General features: G+C 54.7%; 1 protein-coding gene across 2 annotated transcripts; it reads left to right on the top strand.

Annotated features, from left to right (window-relative positions):
* Window positions 1–3,937: 3,937 nt before the first annotated feature.
* Window positions 3,938–14,296, top strand: ING5 (inhibitor of growth family member 5). Of its 2 annotated transcripts, none has more exons than XM_051991676.1 (8): window positions 3,938–4,067; window positions 6,313–6,384; window positions 7,840–8,006; window positions 9,008–9,119; window positions 9,219–9,309; window positions 9,726–9,861; window positions 9,944–10,005; window positions 10,540–14,296. In XM_051991676.1, exons 1-8 carry the CDS (start codon window positions 4,031–4,033, stop codon window positions 10,580–10,582), a joined length of 720 nt encoding a protein of 239 aa, XP_051847636.1. In that variant the 5' UTR covers window positions 3,938–4,030; the 3' UTR covers window positions 10,583–14,296. The 2 variants fall into 2 exon arrangements, with proteins under 2 accessions (XP_051847636.1, XP_051847634.1); XM_051991674.1 differs by having other exon boundaries at window positions 3,943–4,067; window positions 9,216–9,309.
* Window positions 14,297–14,392: the final 96 nt, after the last annotated feature.

The raw sequence follows: 14,392 nt of genomic DNA, 5'->3' as shown, positions 1-14,392 counted from the left end.
TCTATCTGTCTGTCTGCCTCTCTGTCTCTTTCTCTGTTTTCTCTCTGCCTCTGGTCTGTCTCTGTCATTGTCTCTCTCTCTTTCCCTCTGTCTATCTGTCTGCCTCTCTGTCTCTTTCTCTGTTTTCTCTCTGTCTCTGTCACTGTCTCTCTCTTTCCCTCTGTCTGTCTATCTCTTCCTCTGTTTTCCCTCTGCCTCTCTGTCTCTTTCTCTGTTTTCTCTCTGCCTCTGGTCTGTCTGTCATTGTCTCTCTCTCTTTCCCTCTATCTGTCTGTCTGCCTCTCTGTCTCTTTCTCTGTTTTCTGTCTGTCTCTGTCACTGTCTCTCTCTTTCCCTCTCTGTCTCTCTCTCTTTTTCTTTCTCTCCCTCTCTATCTCCATTATCATCTATTTATCCAGTCTCTGAGGCTGATCTACTAAACAAAAGAACAACTTTAATTGAAATCTCTTTGATGAGAGAAATGTTGGTCCTCATAGTTATGGGGTGGGGGGTGGGGAGGGGAGAACAGTTTCCTGCATTAGTCGCCCACCCCCTCCAGTCATTTCCAAGTGTAAAGTGAAATTCCCTTCTCAGGTCTGTGGCCGGGCTGTTCCAGTAGGGCATTAGAATATTTGTCATAGGGGAAAAAAAGGCTATAGACTCTCTCTCTTTTTTTTAGTGTCTATACTCTCTTGTGTTTTTATTTTTTATTTATTTAAATAACTTTTTATTGACAGATATAGACTCATTTTTTAGCTCTTTCTCCTTAGCCTTCGAAATTAAATTAAGGATGGAATTGAGCTAAAAGTAGCTGAACTGGGCCCCTACATTCAATCTGGGAAAGATAGTAGTCATAATAATGATGATGATGATTGACTTTTTATGGCGTTTTAGGAGAGCAAAGTGCTTTAAAAACATCTAATCTCAGTCAACAAGCACCTACTATGTGCCAGGTGCTGTGCTAAGGGCTTTATAAACGACATCTCATTTGATTTTTTTTCATGTGATGATTTCAGCCATCCTGGGAGGGAGGGGCTATTACCGGCTCCTTGTGGTTGAAGTAAGCTGAGGCAGAGAGAGCCTTGCACAGGCTCACACACTAGGGCTGTGGCTGGATTCGAACCTGGTTCCTGATGTCGGTCTCAGGGCCGTGGCCGCTGTACCAGCTGCCTGGGTCCACTGCACTTTTATTAAGAAAAACAAACCTCAGCTTTTTCTCTCCCAACATGATTCATGGAGAAATGTATATTTAAGAAGTTAATACGTGTGGATGACCAGAAAAAATCGATTAGGAAAAGAAAAACAAACCTCTGTCTCACAGAAACTCCTTGAATACTGGGCTGGGTGGAACAGAGCCGGAGCCAAGGGCTCTCCTCCTAGGGGACCCGGGGTGGTGACACACGTTTGGGGCAGGGGGCGCTGAAGGCTTTGAGTTACCCACCGAGGGCCCATCAGGTCCAGTCTCCAGGAGCTCCTGGATCCTCAGGCAGGACCCCCCGGGGTAGGTGGGCTCCTCCCCAGGCTAGAGATGAGGGGGTAGCCACGGTCCCAAGGGCCAGAGGCCTCCGACCCTGCCTGCTCAGTCAGCTCCCCGCGAGCTCTTGGGCCAGAGTCTGTTCCCCCTTCTCTGGCTCCTCGGCACGTGGAGCCTGGCGCACAGTAGGAGCCTAAAGGATGCTGCGGGCTGACTGGGGACCAGGCGGGTCAGGAAGCCTGACCTGTGCCCCTGGAGGGTCTCTGAGGCACTCCTGGGAACCCTGCTCTGGAGCTTTCAGGCCGCCGCGTGTGCTGACCGACTGACCGAGAGTGGGCTGTGACCGGAGGTGGCCAGAACCACCTTCCTCCCTCGCCTCCTTCCATAAACAGGGAGCGCCCCCTGCGCCAGGCACTGGGGATACACCTCGGGGGGCTTCCTCTCAGCATGGAGCAAACTCGGGGGGAAGGACCCCTGGCAGCGCCCGGAGAGAAAATGAAGCTGCCGGCCGGCTCTGAGCCCCTGCGGCGGCCCCGGAAGCAGGCGGCCAGCCTGGCCAGAGCGCCCGGCTCTTACTCCCTGTGGGATCCCGGGCGGGCGAGACCCCGATTTGCCTCAGCTCCTCACTCGTAAAACAGGGGCTCGCTGAAGGGGGAATGGCCCCCGTTCCCGCCTCTGCCCAGAAAGACACAGTCCACGGCGGGTGTCGGGCCGGGCACGATGGCAGCGCCGTCCTTGCTCCCCGGGCACTTCCCGAGGCCGGCGTCTGAGGGACGAGCGGGGCCTCCGCTCCGCCCGCGGGCCTGACCCCCCCAGCCCGACGCAGGAGCCCGTCCTCTCCCTTGTCCCTGTGCCGAGAGTCGCCACCAGGGCACAAGCAGCCCCCGGGAACAAACCTCCACCCAGGCCTTGGGGAAAGGTGGAGGGCAGGCCTTGGACCCTCGGCCGAAGAAAGGGTCCAGGCTGCAGGGCCGCGGCCGGGGCCAGAAGGGCGGGCTCTCGGGAGGTGGAAGCGGAGGCGAGGATGGGGCCGGGAGGACCAGCCCAGGAAGCTTGGCAGAGGAGGGGGCCGGTCCGGCCCGGGGAAGGACTTTGTGGGGGAGCCGGCAGCCCCTAGCTGTGGCCTGTGAGCAGGGATTGAGTAAGCGCCAGGCCCGAGCCAAGGGGCCCAGGGGTTGGTTGGTAGCCTGTGGGCCAAGTCTGGGAAAGGAGGCCAAGGGGCGCGTGGGGAACAGAAAGGAGGGCGTGGAAGGGAAGAGACTGAAGCTGGTCGCAGACGGCCCGAATCCGGATCTGGGCGGCCTCCCTGACCAGCCGTGGCCGGAGGGGCCCGAGAGGCCCCGGAACTGGCCGATTCTGCCCGAGGCCGGCCCGGCAGCCCTGGGAGCCCCCTCTACAGTGCTGCCCCCTTGGCCCCCCGCACTTACTGAAGGCCCAGAAAAGGCACCGTCAACAGGCTTGTTACCAGAGGCAGGTGAGGCCCCAAGAGGCATGAACACTATGTTGAGGAGCTGCCCCCCCAGGACCCGGGGACCTTTCCATTTGACCGAGAGGGGCTCTCTCTCTCTTATACTTTTCCCCCAGTAACCCTCCAAAAGGCTCATTCTCTCGAGCATGAATGTAGTGCTTTGGGGGATGAAGAAAAGGAGCGTGTATTGGGAGACAGTGAAGGGGGTCCGTGCCTCGGTGTCCCCTTCTGTACCACGGAGCCCTGCCGCTGCGCCCTCTCCAGCTGGGGTCTCCCAGCCCTGTCCGTGCCTCGGTGCTCCCTTCTGCCTCCTCACACCCTCCGCTCGGGTCTCCCAGCCCTGTCCGTGCCTCCGTGTCCCCTTCTGCCTCCTCACGCCCTCCAGCCCGGGTCTCCCAGCCCTGTCCGTGCCTCGGTGCTCCCTTCTGCCTCCTCACGCCCTCCGCCCGGGTCTCCCAGCCCTGTCCGTGCCTCGGTGCTCCCTTCTGCCTCCTCACGCCCTCCGCCGGGTCTCCCAGCCCTGTCCGTGCCTCGTGCTCCCTTCTGCCTCCTCACGCCCTCCGCCCGGGTCTCCCAGCCCTGTCCGTGCCTCGGTGCTCCCTTCTGCCTCCTCACGCCCTCCGCCCGGGTCTCCCAGCCCTGCCGGGGCCCCTTGTGCTTCGGGGGCCCTGCCTCCGCGCACCCTCCAGCTCTCTCCCACTAGAGGGGCTATTCAGGACACGTGCAGCCCGCTGCCAGGTACTGGTGACTTGGGGGGAGGGGGCCAGGGCGAAGCCTGGAGTCCCCCAGCCAGGAGCGTGCGCGGCTGTGCTCCCCGCCCCCGCTCCCGGCAGGCGGGCAGGGTTCGCCCGGCTCGCTCCGCTCGGCTCTTCCCGGAGCCCGCCCGCCCCTCCCTGGTCATGCCCGAGCACCGCGAGGTGCCGCCTGCTAGGGGGCGGGGCTTCCCCGGCGCCGAGCACGCCGGCCAATCAGCAGGCGCCCCTCATGAATAGGGAATGAGGCTGCGGCGGCCCGACAGCGAGGCCACCCCGCCCCCTCGGTCTCGCGCCCGCGCGCTCGCTCGCGCCCACCCTCGCCCACACACGCGCCGCCGGGGCCGCAGGACGAAGATGGCGACCGCCATGTACTTGGAGCACTACCTGGACAGTGAGTCCGCTTCCCGCCTGGGCCAGGGACGGGGTCGGGGCCGAGGCCGATCGGCGGGGCGCCCTGCCTCGCGCCGCTGGGGCCTCGCGGAGCCTCGCGGCAGGGGCAGCGGTCCGGGCTTGGGAAGGCGGGGGCTCGCGGGGTAGGGTGGCCCCGGAGCGGGAGGGGGTCGGGGGGAGGGGCGGGGGCGGCTGCGGGGGCGCGCGGGAGGGGAGGGGCGGCCGCGGGGGCGCGCGCGCGGGAGGCGGGAGGGCGGGCTCGGCGGGAATTAAGATGTGCGTCACCGTCCCGCGAGGGGAGGGAGAGCGAGAGAGGATGGGAGGCGGAGCAAAGCAAGATGACGCGAAGCGGAGGCGTGTCCCGCTGCCACTATGGCGATCCTGGCGATTCGGGCGGCGTCACCGGGTGCGGGACACGCCCCTGACGCGGTCTCCGGGAAGTCGCCCCGCCCCCGGCAGCTTCTGGCGCCCCCTGGCGAGCAGAGAGCACTCTGAGTCAAGCTCGGGGAGAGCGCGGCCAGAGTGCATCTATGGATCTGGAGCTGGGGAGAGGTGCTAGGTCCGAGGGTCCATAGTTGGGAGGAGGGGCCGCTTGTTAGAGCTAGAGCTGGAGGGGGAGTGTGGTGGGTGGGAGGGATCTAGAGCTGCAGAACGTTCTGGGCTTCCACCATCTAGAACACTCGGATCTGGAGCTGGGGGATCATCCCAGGCTTAATCCCGAGCTGGGATTCCCAGGCTCGGAGAACCCCCAGCTCAGAGGGAGAAGCTGGTCCTAGCCCCGGGGGGAGGTGTGTGCGGGAGCCGGGTCCGGCGCCTTCCCCAGTTTCTCAGCGGCTGTCGCCTGCACTAGGATCTAACCCAGCGCCGCCTCCTGCCCCCATGGAAGGCTGGCTGTGGAGCCGGGCCCCTTCCCCTGCTGTCCGGCCTGGCCCGGTCCTTGTTGGGGCCCCTTTTATGCTCTCTGGGATACAAGCCCAGGAGAAACTGCTGGGGCAAAGGGAGTGGGCGGTTTGACAGCCCTTGGGGCCTGTGGGAAAGGTTCTTTCACACGCTGGCCAGAAGGGGTGCATAGACTTGGGTCTCCCCAGGCAGCGCCGTTTCCTCTCCTGAAGCCCGAGTCGCCCAGGTCACAACTCCACCTACAGTGTGTCCGGGGGCCAGTTTTCCCACATCCCTCCCACAGTCATCATCATCCTTCCCTGTCATCTTAGCCACCCCAGAGTTGTCTCTATTTGCATTTCTCTGATCAATAGGGATTTAGAACTTGTTTTCATTATTTATAAAGCCCTTCCAGTGCCTAGCACGCAGTAGGATGCTCATGATGCTTGTTCCCACTCCTCACTCCCCCTTCCCAATTTTTCTTTTTCAAGTAAAATGAACACCCTTGGCGGGGTGGAGCAGGGGAAGGGCAGAACCGGGCTTGTTTGCCTTAGTGTCCGGCACCTTCTGCAGGGGTGCTCTCGGCAGCTCCCGGCCTCGCTCCCCTTCCCTGCTGGGAGCTGCCTGCGGTCTCTTAGGGCTCTGATGGGCTGGGACAGGGCCTGCCTTCGGGAAGCTCCCATTCTAACGGGGATGAAGGAGCCTGAGCCCTTTTCCAGCTTGGACTTGGGAGCTCAGGTGTGAGCAGGCGCCCAGAGCAGCAGCCAGTGCAGAGGGGCTTCTCTGGGCTTCCTCTGCTTCCCAGGAGACAGACTTCTCTGGGCGCCTTCTCTCCCCTTCCACGTCTCCGTCAGCTGCTCCCATAGAGTGCCTGGGAGGTCCTTGGGCCGGGAGAATGTCCCCTCCGCTCTCACAAACGGCAGAAGCCAGGCTGCAGCTTTGGCTGTAACTGCTCTAACTTTGGCTGCTGCTTTGGCTGCAGTCCCTCCCGAAGCGTTGGGGATAAAACTCTTTCTCCCTCCCCCAGGAGGGTCAGTTCTCCTAATCAGGTTTTGGTTCAGACCTTGCCTCATCTCCTGTTTCTGTCCTCCGTCCCTCTTTCATCTTTGGGCAGATCTTTTCTTGGCTGCATCTGTGTTTGGAAACCTCAAATCCTTTTATCTATGAAAGGAGAGATTTCAGTCCATTGAAAACGTGGAAGCAAGAAAACATTGCGGTCTCGGTGGCCTCTCCCCCTGTGCGGGCACCTCTCCCTTCCCTCCGTAGAAGCCAGAGCCCTTTGTTTTCTCAGATGGCAGAACCTCCAGGGCGGGCTTCGGACTGTGCTTGGGCGAACCATTTATGCCCTTGATCCCTTTGTGTTTCAGGTATTGAAAATCTTCCCTGCGAACTCCAAAGGAATTTCCAGCTGATGCGGGAACTGGATCAGAGAACAGAAGGTGTGTTCAGGTACTCCAGTAAGCAGCCAGGATACCAGGGACCCTCAGCCGCGTGGTACCGAGCCCTCCTCAGGGACGGGGAGCGTGTGAACAGGGCCCTGTGGGGCCCGGTGAGCTCCTGAGGGGCAGGGAAGGTGAAATCTCACAGGTCACCGGGAAGTTCAGTGCAAAAGCTGGCGAGGAGGCTTGGGAAATTTTTACCTTTTGCCTTAATTTAACTTCTTTATATCCTAGTCCCAAATCTTAGACTTTGATATTGTCAGAATTGAGGTGACTCCGTGTAGCATGGAGGCGATTGGTACAGTGTGGCAATTAGTAGCAATCTGGTGACGAGTACATTGGTGGCTGAGAGAGTTGCCCTTCGTGCCCACAGTGCTTGGGGGCTGCCCAGAGTGACAGTGGGCAGAGTTTATGACTTTAAAGTTATCGGTCACTCAGTTGATGACTTACCAAACATTCCCTACCTCCCATGGGTCAGCCAGGCTCTGTGATAGGCAGGCCATGGGGATACAGGAACAAAGGGGATTGGTCCTGACCTCAAGGGGCATACGTTCTATTGGGATGAGCTCTATGAAGGTCCCAAGGCTCAGGTGGTAGAACTCATATGGCGGTAAGGAACATGTGTGTGTTGGGGGGGAGGGAGTATTCCTAAAATAGTAAATATTTTGAGGATATTTTATAAATAAATTTGTGGGTACTTCTCTTCAATCCTTCAGTGTGTAACCAGAATCATGAACAGTAAGAGTATAATGAAAAACAATTGAGTTGAGATGAGTTAATTTTTAAAAAAATTTTCAATAGTATTTTATTTTCCAAATACTTGAAAGGTAGTTTTCATTTTTTGTTTTTGTAAGAATTTGTGTTCCAAGTTTTTCTTCTTTCTCCCTGTCTCTCCCCCCCCCCCCCCCAAGACAGCAAGTAATCTGTTATATGTTAAATATGTTCAGTTCATTTAAACATGTTTACCTCTTTGTCATGTTGTCATGTTTGAAAAACCAAAAGGGAGGAAAAACCATGAGAAAGAAAGCAAATAAACAAAAAGGTAAAAATATTATGCCTTGATCCACATTCAGTCTCCATAGTTGTCTTTCTAGCTGTGATTGGCATTTTCCATCCCAAGTCTATTGGAATAGCTTTGAAACAGCTCGTTGTAGAATCGGCCACGTCTGTCACAGTCAATCATCACATTATCTTGTTGCCCGTGTTCTCCTGTTTCTGGTCACCTTCCTCAGTGTAAGATACGAAGATGTGAGGAAGGTACTGAATCCTGAAAATGTGTAGTAAATTTTTCTTTTCTCTGGGAAATCAAGGAGCAGTGACGACCATATTGCTTCAGAGCTGGCTGGCAGAGGACAGCCAGGGTGGGAGCAAGCCCCAGAGTGCCCAGGAGATCGGCTCTCCACTTGACTGAGAGCCAGCCTTCATGCCGGTTGTCCCTTGCCATTTCTTTGTTAGATAAGAAGGCGGAGATTGACATCCTGGCAGCGGAGTATATCTCCACGGTGAAGAACCTGTCCCCCGAGCAGCGTGTGGAGCACCTGCAGAAGATCCAGAATGCTTACAGTAAATGCAAGGAGTACAGCGATGACAAGGTGCAGCTGGCCATGCAGACCTATGAGATGGTGAGGGTTTGCGCCGGCCCTTCCTCAGCACACGTTTGTGGGAAGGGGGATGCCGAGACTGCCCTGAGGGGCCCTTAAAAGAGGAGGCAGGGAAACTTCCTGTTCTGGGAGAGTTAGTTCTGGGGTTTGTGTTTTGCTTTTGTTGCCTTTCTTACCCTTAGCTTTCACATGATGAGATCCAGACATCAAGAAATAGCCAACTTAATCTGAATTAAATGTGCTCTTTCACTTAGGTAGACTTTTCCTTCGATCTTTTCAGTAGCTTCAGACTCTCGTTCAGATCATTACATATGAGTAGTTTTTTAAACATTCTTTCTAAATGATTATTCCATTTAGTTTGTGGCAATGCCACTCATTCTCTTGACTATGCTGTGAAGTTGGGCACTCCTGGCACCAGTTTAAAATCACAGGGTGTTTCTCAAAGCCATTGCCTTGGAGAACCCTGAAGTTCTGTTTTTCCTGGAGAGCTCCTGTGCTTATGGGAGCCATGGAGGCCCCAAAGGCCTGGGCCCCGTTGGTCTCCTTGTGCCGCATCTCTCAGGTGCGCTTCATTTTAAATGGCTTTGATCTGGGGGCTGCGGTGCCTTCAGTGCCCAGCCTGCCCTCCTCGGAGGCCCCGGGGCAGTTCACATCTTGTCATTTTTGTAGCCTCTGGTCTTCCCGGTTTGGGACTTTTTCTTAGACTCCACATTAGCCTTGTCCACCTCCTGCATCTGCTTCCAGGGACCCCTGTTTGTTACCCTGCTGGCTGTAGCCATATAAGAAAGGTCCCAGTAACGGAAACAGGATTCACTTATGGACTTGGCAATAGTGGGCTTACGTCCGGACGGTCGCTTAAACTCCAGAGGTTTGGCCTGGTGGACAGAGAGAAAGTCCGCAGGGACAGGAGGGGCCTGCATTATTTGGAGGCGGCATGGGCCCATGTGGGCCTGTGCAGGGCTCCCTGACATGTCTCCTGCTGTGGGCTCCCAAATAACCTTTGTGTGGGCTCTCGTCTGCAGGTGGACAAACACATTCGCCGCCTTGACGCGGACCTTGCACGCTTTGAAGCTGATCTGAAGGAGAAGATGGAGGGCAGTGACCTGGAGAGCTCGGGAGGAAGAGGCCTGAAAAGTACGCCCTTGGATGCCAGTCGTGCCCCCCAGGGTGTCAGCTATGCATTCAGAGCCCTCAGGCCTTGGTAACTGTGTGTATGATGTTCTCTTTCAGAAGGTCGGGGCCAGAAGGAGAAGAGAGGCTCCCGGGGTCGTGGGAGACGCACCTCCGAGGAGGACACTCCGAAGAAGAAAAAGCTCAAAGGAGGGTAAGAATTGGACCAGCTCCCCCGGGCCAGGGGTCTGGCGCCCATCGGTGTGTTTCTGTCCTTGTGGTCAGTGGAGCGATATGAACTTGACAAGCTTGGAGTTCTGCAGAAGCTCCGTGCTGGGCAGGAAGAGCTGACGGGGAAGCCGAGAGCAATGAAACGGCATCTCTGAGGGGCGTGGGGAAGGGGGCGCAGGCTGAAGGTCGTGGCCAACCGGTGGCTCTGTCAGGCAGATTCGGACTGAGCTGCGTGGCCAGGCCTTAGCTCAGGGTGTGGTCAGCACGGAAGGTCTCTGGGTCTGAGGTTGGTTCCTTGGGCCTGACTTTGGGCTCTGCAGGCCTCGGGCTCCTTGGGCCTCACCTGGGGCTCCGCCGGCCTCACTTTGGCTCCTTGGGCCCTGTTCTGTCTCCGTGCAGGTCGGAGTTCGCTGAGACCATCCTCTCTGTGCACCCTTCGGACGTTCTGGACATGCCTGTGGATCCCAATGAGCCGACCTACTGCCTGTGCCACCAGGTGTCCTATGGAGAGATGATTGGCTGTGACAATCCAGATGTGAGTGGCAAGTGGACGCCGAGAAGGGGCTGGGGGGCTGGGGGCGGATACTAACAGCTCGCCCCTCCTTCTCTCCCGACAGTGTCCCATAGAGTGGTTTCACTTTGCTTGTGTGGATCTCACCACGAAGCCCAAAGGAAAGTGGTGAGTGGGGTGGGGGGGCGGGAGGGACAGCCTGCTGGCAGGTGCCCAGTTTGCCCAGGCCCCTGGGAGGCCGTGTCCTTCCAGTTTCAGACCAGGTTTGGAAGTGTGCAGGTTTGGGTCCCAGGGGTCCCCGAGCAGCGGCAGTTAGAGGTCAGGCTCGGCTGATAGGGCAGCGTGCCTTGTGGTCAGCGCCAGGCTGGAGTCGCCAGAGTTGGACCTTCTGCTTCCAGCTTTCTGGCTAACGCTTAGCTTACTGCCTGGCTCCCACGTTGCATTGCTGCCCACCAGATGATCGCTGGTTCCTCACTCCCGGCCAAGTCCGATTGCCTTCCACCTCGGATGTCACAGGCAGGGGCTGACATTGGGGTGGCCGCAGGGGCTTCTGGGAGAGGGCTGGGGCCTTGTGGGCCCCGAGAAGTGGGAGGAAGTTGCTGGGCTGCGATCTTCGCCTGTGGGGCTGTCGGGGGCAGACAAATACGCCCTCTGGGGGTCCCTCCTCAGAGCGGCTTGTGATGGGGCCGCGTCTCTCGGCAGGTTCTGTCCACGCTGTGTTCAGGAGAAGAGGAAGAAGAAGTAAGGATGACTCCGGAGGAGCGGTCACTACCTCCCTCCCTCCCTCCCGTTGTAATAGCTTATCTTTATTTTTAAACTACCTTCTTGTTTTGGTCTGGTACTGATTATCCACTGGCCAGTTGTAATTCTTGGTATTTCAGAACAAAAAGCAGAAACCAGCTCTCTCCTCGGGGAGAGACTCCTGTAGGTCACTTTGTCACAGGGACTTTGCTTTCCTACTTCTCTATGTGGATTTCCCGATAGCACTGAACCCGGCAGTCACACTTTTATGATTCACACGGGGTATTTGCTAAATAGGCATCAGGAAATGTGCGACTGCCACGAGAAAGAAGTCCACGGCCGTGAGATGAACGCCCCCGTTGGTACCCTGGTGCCCATCGCCCCTCGGAAGAGGTGGCGGAGGAGCCCTGGGTCCAGGACGGCGAGGGCGCCCCTCCCCGCTGGCCGCTTCTCCCTTTGTATGGGACGCGTGTGTCCCTCGGGCTGGGGCCGCCTCCTTGACGAGGCCTCGGCTCCCGTTCTGAAGCCGGTGACTGTGTTTACTTGTGGTAAGAGCCTGCGCCCGCCTGCTACGGGTCGAGGGCTCTTACCATTAGGAAGTGATTTCTGCTTTATTGTGCACTGCCCTGTTTGTTTGAATTTCCACTCCTTCCCTCTCTCCGGGGCCGACGCGCCCATTCCAGAGCACGATGGGTTTCCATTGGCATGGAGGCTCTCAGAGCTTCTGATGGCCCCTTCCTCTGGAAGTTCCTCAAGTTTTTACTGTGAAGACAAGCTTAGTGTTTTAGCATGAAGATAGTGGGGTCTGATGTGTTTTATGAAGTGAAAGTCCAGTCTGCTAAGACCTGGTTTTATATCTGATTTATGTTGCACACTGTTAGAGCTATGAGATAAGAAGCTGTATCCGAGGGAATAGAGTAATCTCAGATGATGTGTGGATTCTCGTAATTCTGCCCCAGTTAGGAAAAGAAGCTGGTGGCCTGGGTAGACGTTTTACTTGATCAGCGTTCACCACAAACCAATGTTAGATGATCCTTTTTGTGAGATTTTAGATGAGTAGTTTAGTGTCATGACATTAACTTTGCTTTTTTTGAGATTCCTAGACAGACAGTGTTGGAATTCTGATAATTCTCTGAGCATCCCAGAAATCCCTTAGCACGAAACTAAAGGAATTAAGAAGAGAACAGTAGGGGAGGGGCGACAAATGTGCTTTCTGTCGATCTAATCAAGGACTAAAATTCAAACTATGAGAAGATGCTGCTTTTGTTGTCTGTAGAATGAGAGTCTTTGAAAAAATGCTCTACTTTCCAGTTTTCCAGTGATTTCATTCTAAGATGGGGTGAGAGATGAGAGCGATCAGGACCGGGTCCGGCCTCTGTCACCCAACTCAGTTCCAGTGGGTGAGAGGCCTTCGAAAGGCGACGCCGTCATGGGTCGTCAGCCGAGTCGAGCCGAGTGTTCTGAGAGCTTGCCCCTCCTCCCCTGCAGCCAGGCTGGTTTCTGTTGGGGGCCGTGCGCTTCTGACGGAAAGACAGGCCGAGGTTGCGCGTCATTGAATCGTGGTGTTTACATTCAGAATTTTCGTTCCTTTTCCAGTTTTAGGTTTTAGGCTTGAGCACCTTTGATTCTTGGGGAGTGGCCGGGGCAAAGGCCTGACTGGCCGTCCTTTCCTTCTGGTAAGGGGCAGACAGCCATTCACCCTCTTCCTCGAGTCATTGAATGCTTTATCCGCTCTCTTCAGTTGCTGTTGAAAAGCAGGGAAAAAAGTAGTAGAAATTATGGGGAAAATATTTTTCTAGATTTTCTTCCCAGGATGTAATAATGAATATATAAGTACAGGAAATTGGCAGGAGGAGAATTTCTGCCGATTCCTTAGTAGCCAATTTAATAACATATTTCTTTGGTCTTTCACCACGTGGGAGATGTTTTGCTCATCAGTGTAGGGTTTGGGGAACTTATTAGTCATCACCTGGGGGCTTGTGATCTCACGAGAAAGGGATTGATTCCCAATCTTGCAGCCTCCGCCACCCGTGGAGGTGTTTGGTGAGATGCCTTTCCTCATTGTCCTGTTCTTTGGTGGCCCTTTGCCTCCAGGATTCTGTTTTGCATTTGAAATAATGTCACCAAAACATGAGGAACACGACTTTGGAACAAATGGACAGAGAGCGACAGTGAAAAGGACCCCGGTATCTCTGAAACCAGAGCCCATGTGTCTGACCAATGTGATTGGGTGGGGGGTGGGGGTGGGGAGGGGGGTAGATATATCTGATCCCAGGGAATGTGCCTGCAGCTGCAGGATTCTCCATCCTTCTTAGTCCTCCAAGTTTGGACCTAGCTTGATTTTGGGGTCAATTCTGACTTAAACCTGTCCCCAAACTTGACCTATGGTCTTGTCTGCCATTGGAACTGGCCCCCCTCTCCTTTAAGTTGGGAAGAAGAGCTTTGCTCTGCTCCAGCCCAGGGCTGCACTTGAAGGTACAGGCTGGGTTGTGATAGAGGATGGGGGCCGGGTCTTACTTAACCTTTGGATCTCCCCCCAGCACCTAGCACAGTTCCCTGCACATGCTTAGTGCTCAGTGTTTGTTGATTGAAATGAATGCGTTTTGAATGTCCCAGACTATTTAATCCCACAGTTTATGACACTGTATATGAGCCAGGTATAATGTATTATTCATATTTTTTTGTGCTTATTTGCAAGTAAAAACTATAGTCTATTCAGAAGAAAAGTCAGAACATTTCAGGAGTTGTTTTTCCCTTCCTTGATGCTTAGATTATTAGATTTAGCATTTTAGAGCAATTCTGTTGTCTTCTGGGAGAAAACATGCTGCATTTTAAAGACTTTTAAAGTGTTTGTTTCATCGAGTCCCATAAACCTGTGTGTTTGCCTGTAGTGAAATTGCTGGCTGGAGCAAGTCCCTTAGAAACTGCGCCCTTGAAGGCAGGCAGGAGCTCCTGAATCTAGAGGGCAAAGCTGGGGCTCCAGCAGTGGGGTGCTCAGGACCATCTTGTAGTGCAAGCCCCAGCGGCTTCTCTTTCACAGTGACGCTAGAGAAAAGGGACCATTTCCCAGTCAGTCATAGGCTTAAACTTCCTTTTTTTTCCCTTTTTCTTTTTTTTTTTTTTTTTTTAAACTTTCTCCCATGACCCCTCTGAACGGTTCATGTGTTCAGCACTGGAGCGAGGGCCATTTAATCTAATCTGGTGATAAAGCTGGCCCGAGAGCAGCGTTTGGCAGCGTCTGCTCCACATGGTGGGGGGCGGAGGGAGGGTTGAGGGTGGCAGTGGGCAGGGACTTGGATTTTCTTTTTTTCTTTTCAACAAAATGAAGAATTTTGATTCTGGGCATTGGAAAGTTTCGAGGTTTCCTAGGTTTTTGGTGTTCCAGTGTTGGCTGTTCATCACCTTTGCTGAAAGGGATTGAAAAACTGGGGGAATCTTAAGGTTGTTCTAATTCACGTAAGGTTACAAAGATGTTTTTTCACATACGTGTATATTTCTTGTCTTCAGCTTTACCACATTTCATCCAAAAGATGATGATGCAGCTTTAACATGAATGTTACATTTTATTTTCAAAGGAAATATGTTCCCTTTGTAAATGGAAGAGAATATTGTAAATCTTTTTATTAAAAATAATGTAAAGATGTATATCTGTATTTTTGGATCATGTTATAGATAATGGATATATTGTTTAATAAATAAAATATTTTTGGGAACAAAACCAAGTTTGAGAGCACATCGTTTCAGGAGCTGGGGCAAAGTTTCAAAGCCGAGGTTACACATTTCCCATGGGTGATTAAGGGATGGGCACTCCCTC

This window comes from Antechinus flavipes, chromosome 3 (assembly GCF_016432865.1).
Source record: "Antechinus flavipes isolate AdamAnt ecotype Samford, QLD, Australia chromosome 3, AdamAnt_v2, whole genome shotgun sequence".
NCBI lineage: Eukaryota > Metazoa > Chordata > Mammalia > Dasyuromorphia > Dasyuridae > Antechinus > Antechinus flavipes.
Note: the sequence above shows the minus strand (reverse complement) of the source record. Positions and strands in the feature narration are given on the sequence as shown.

Coding starts and splice junctions, on each gene's coding strand:
- ING5 (XM_051991674.1), top strand. CDS start 4,031: ATGGCGACCGCCATGTACTTGGAGCACTACCTGGACA. Junction 8,007..9,007: donor CCATGCAGACCTATGAGATG/GTGAGGGTTTGC, acceptor TCTCGTCTGCAG/GTGGACAAACACATTCGCCG. Junction 9,120..9,215: donor GGGAGGAAGAGGCCTGAAAA/GTACGCCCTTGG, acceptor GTTCTCTTTCAG/AAGGTCGGGGCCAGAAGGAG.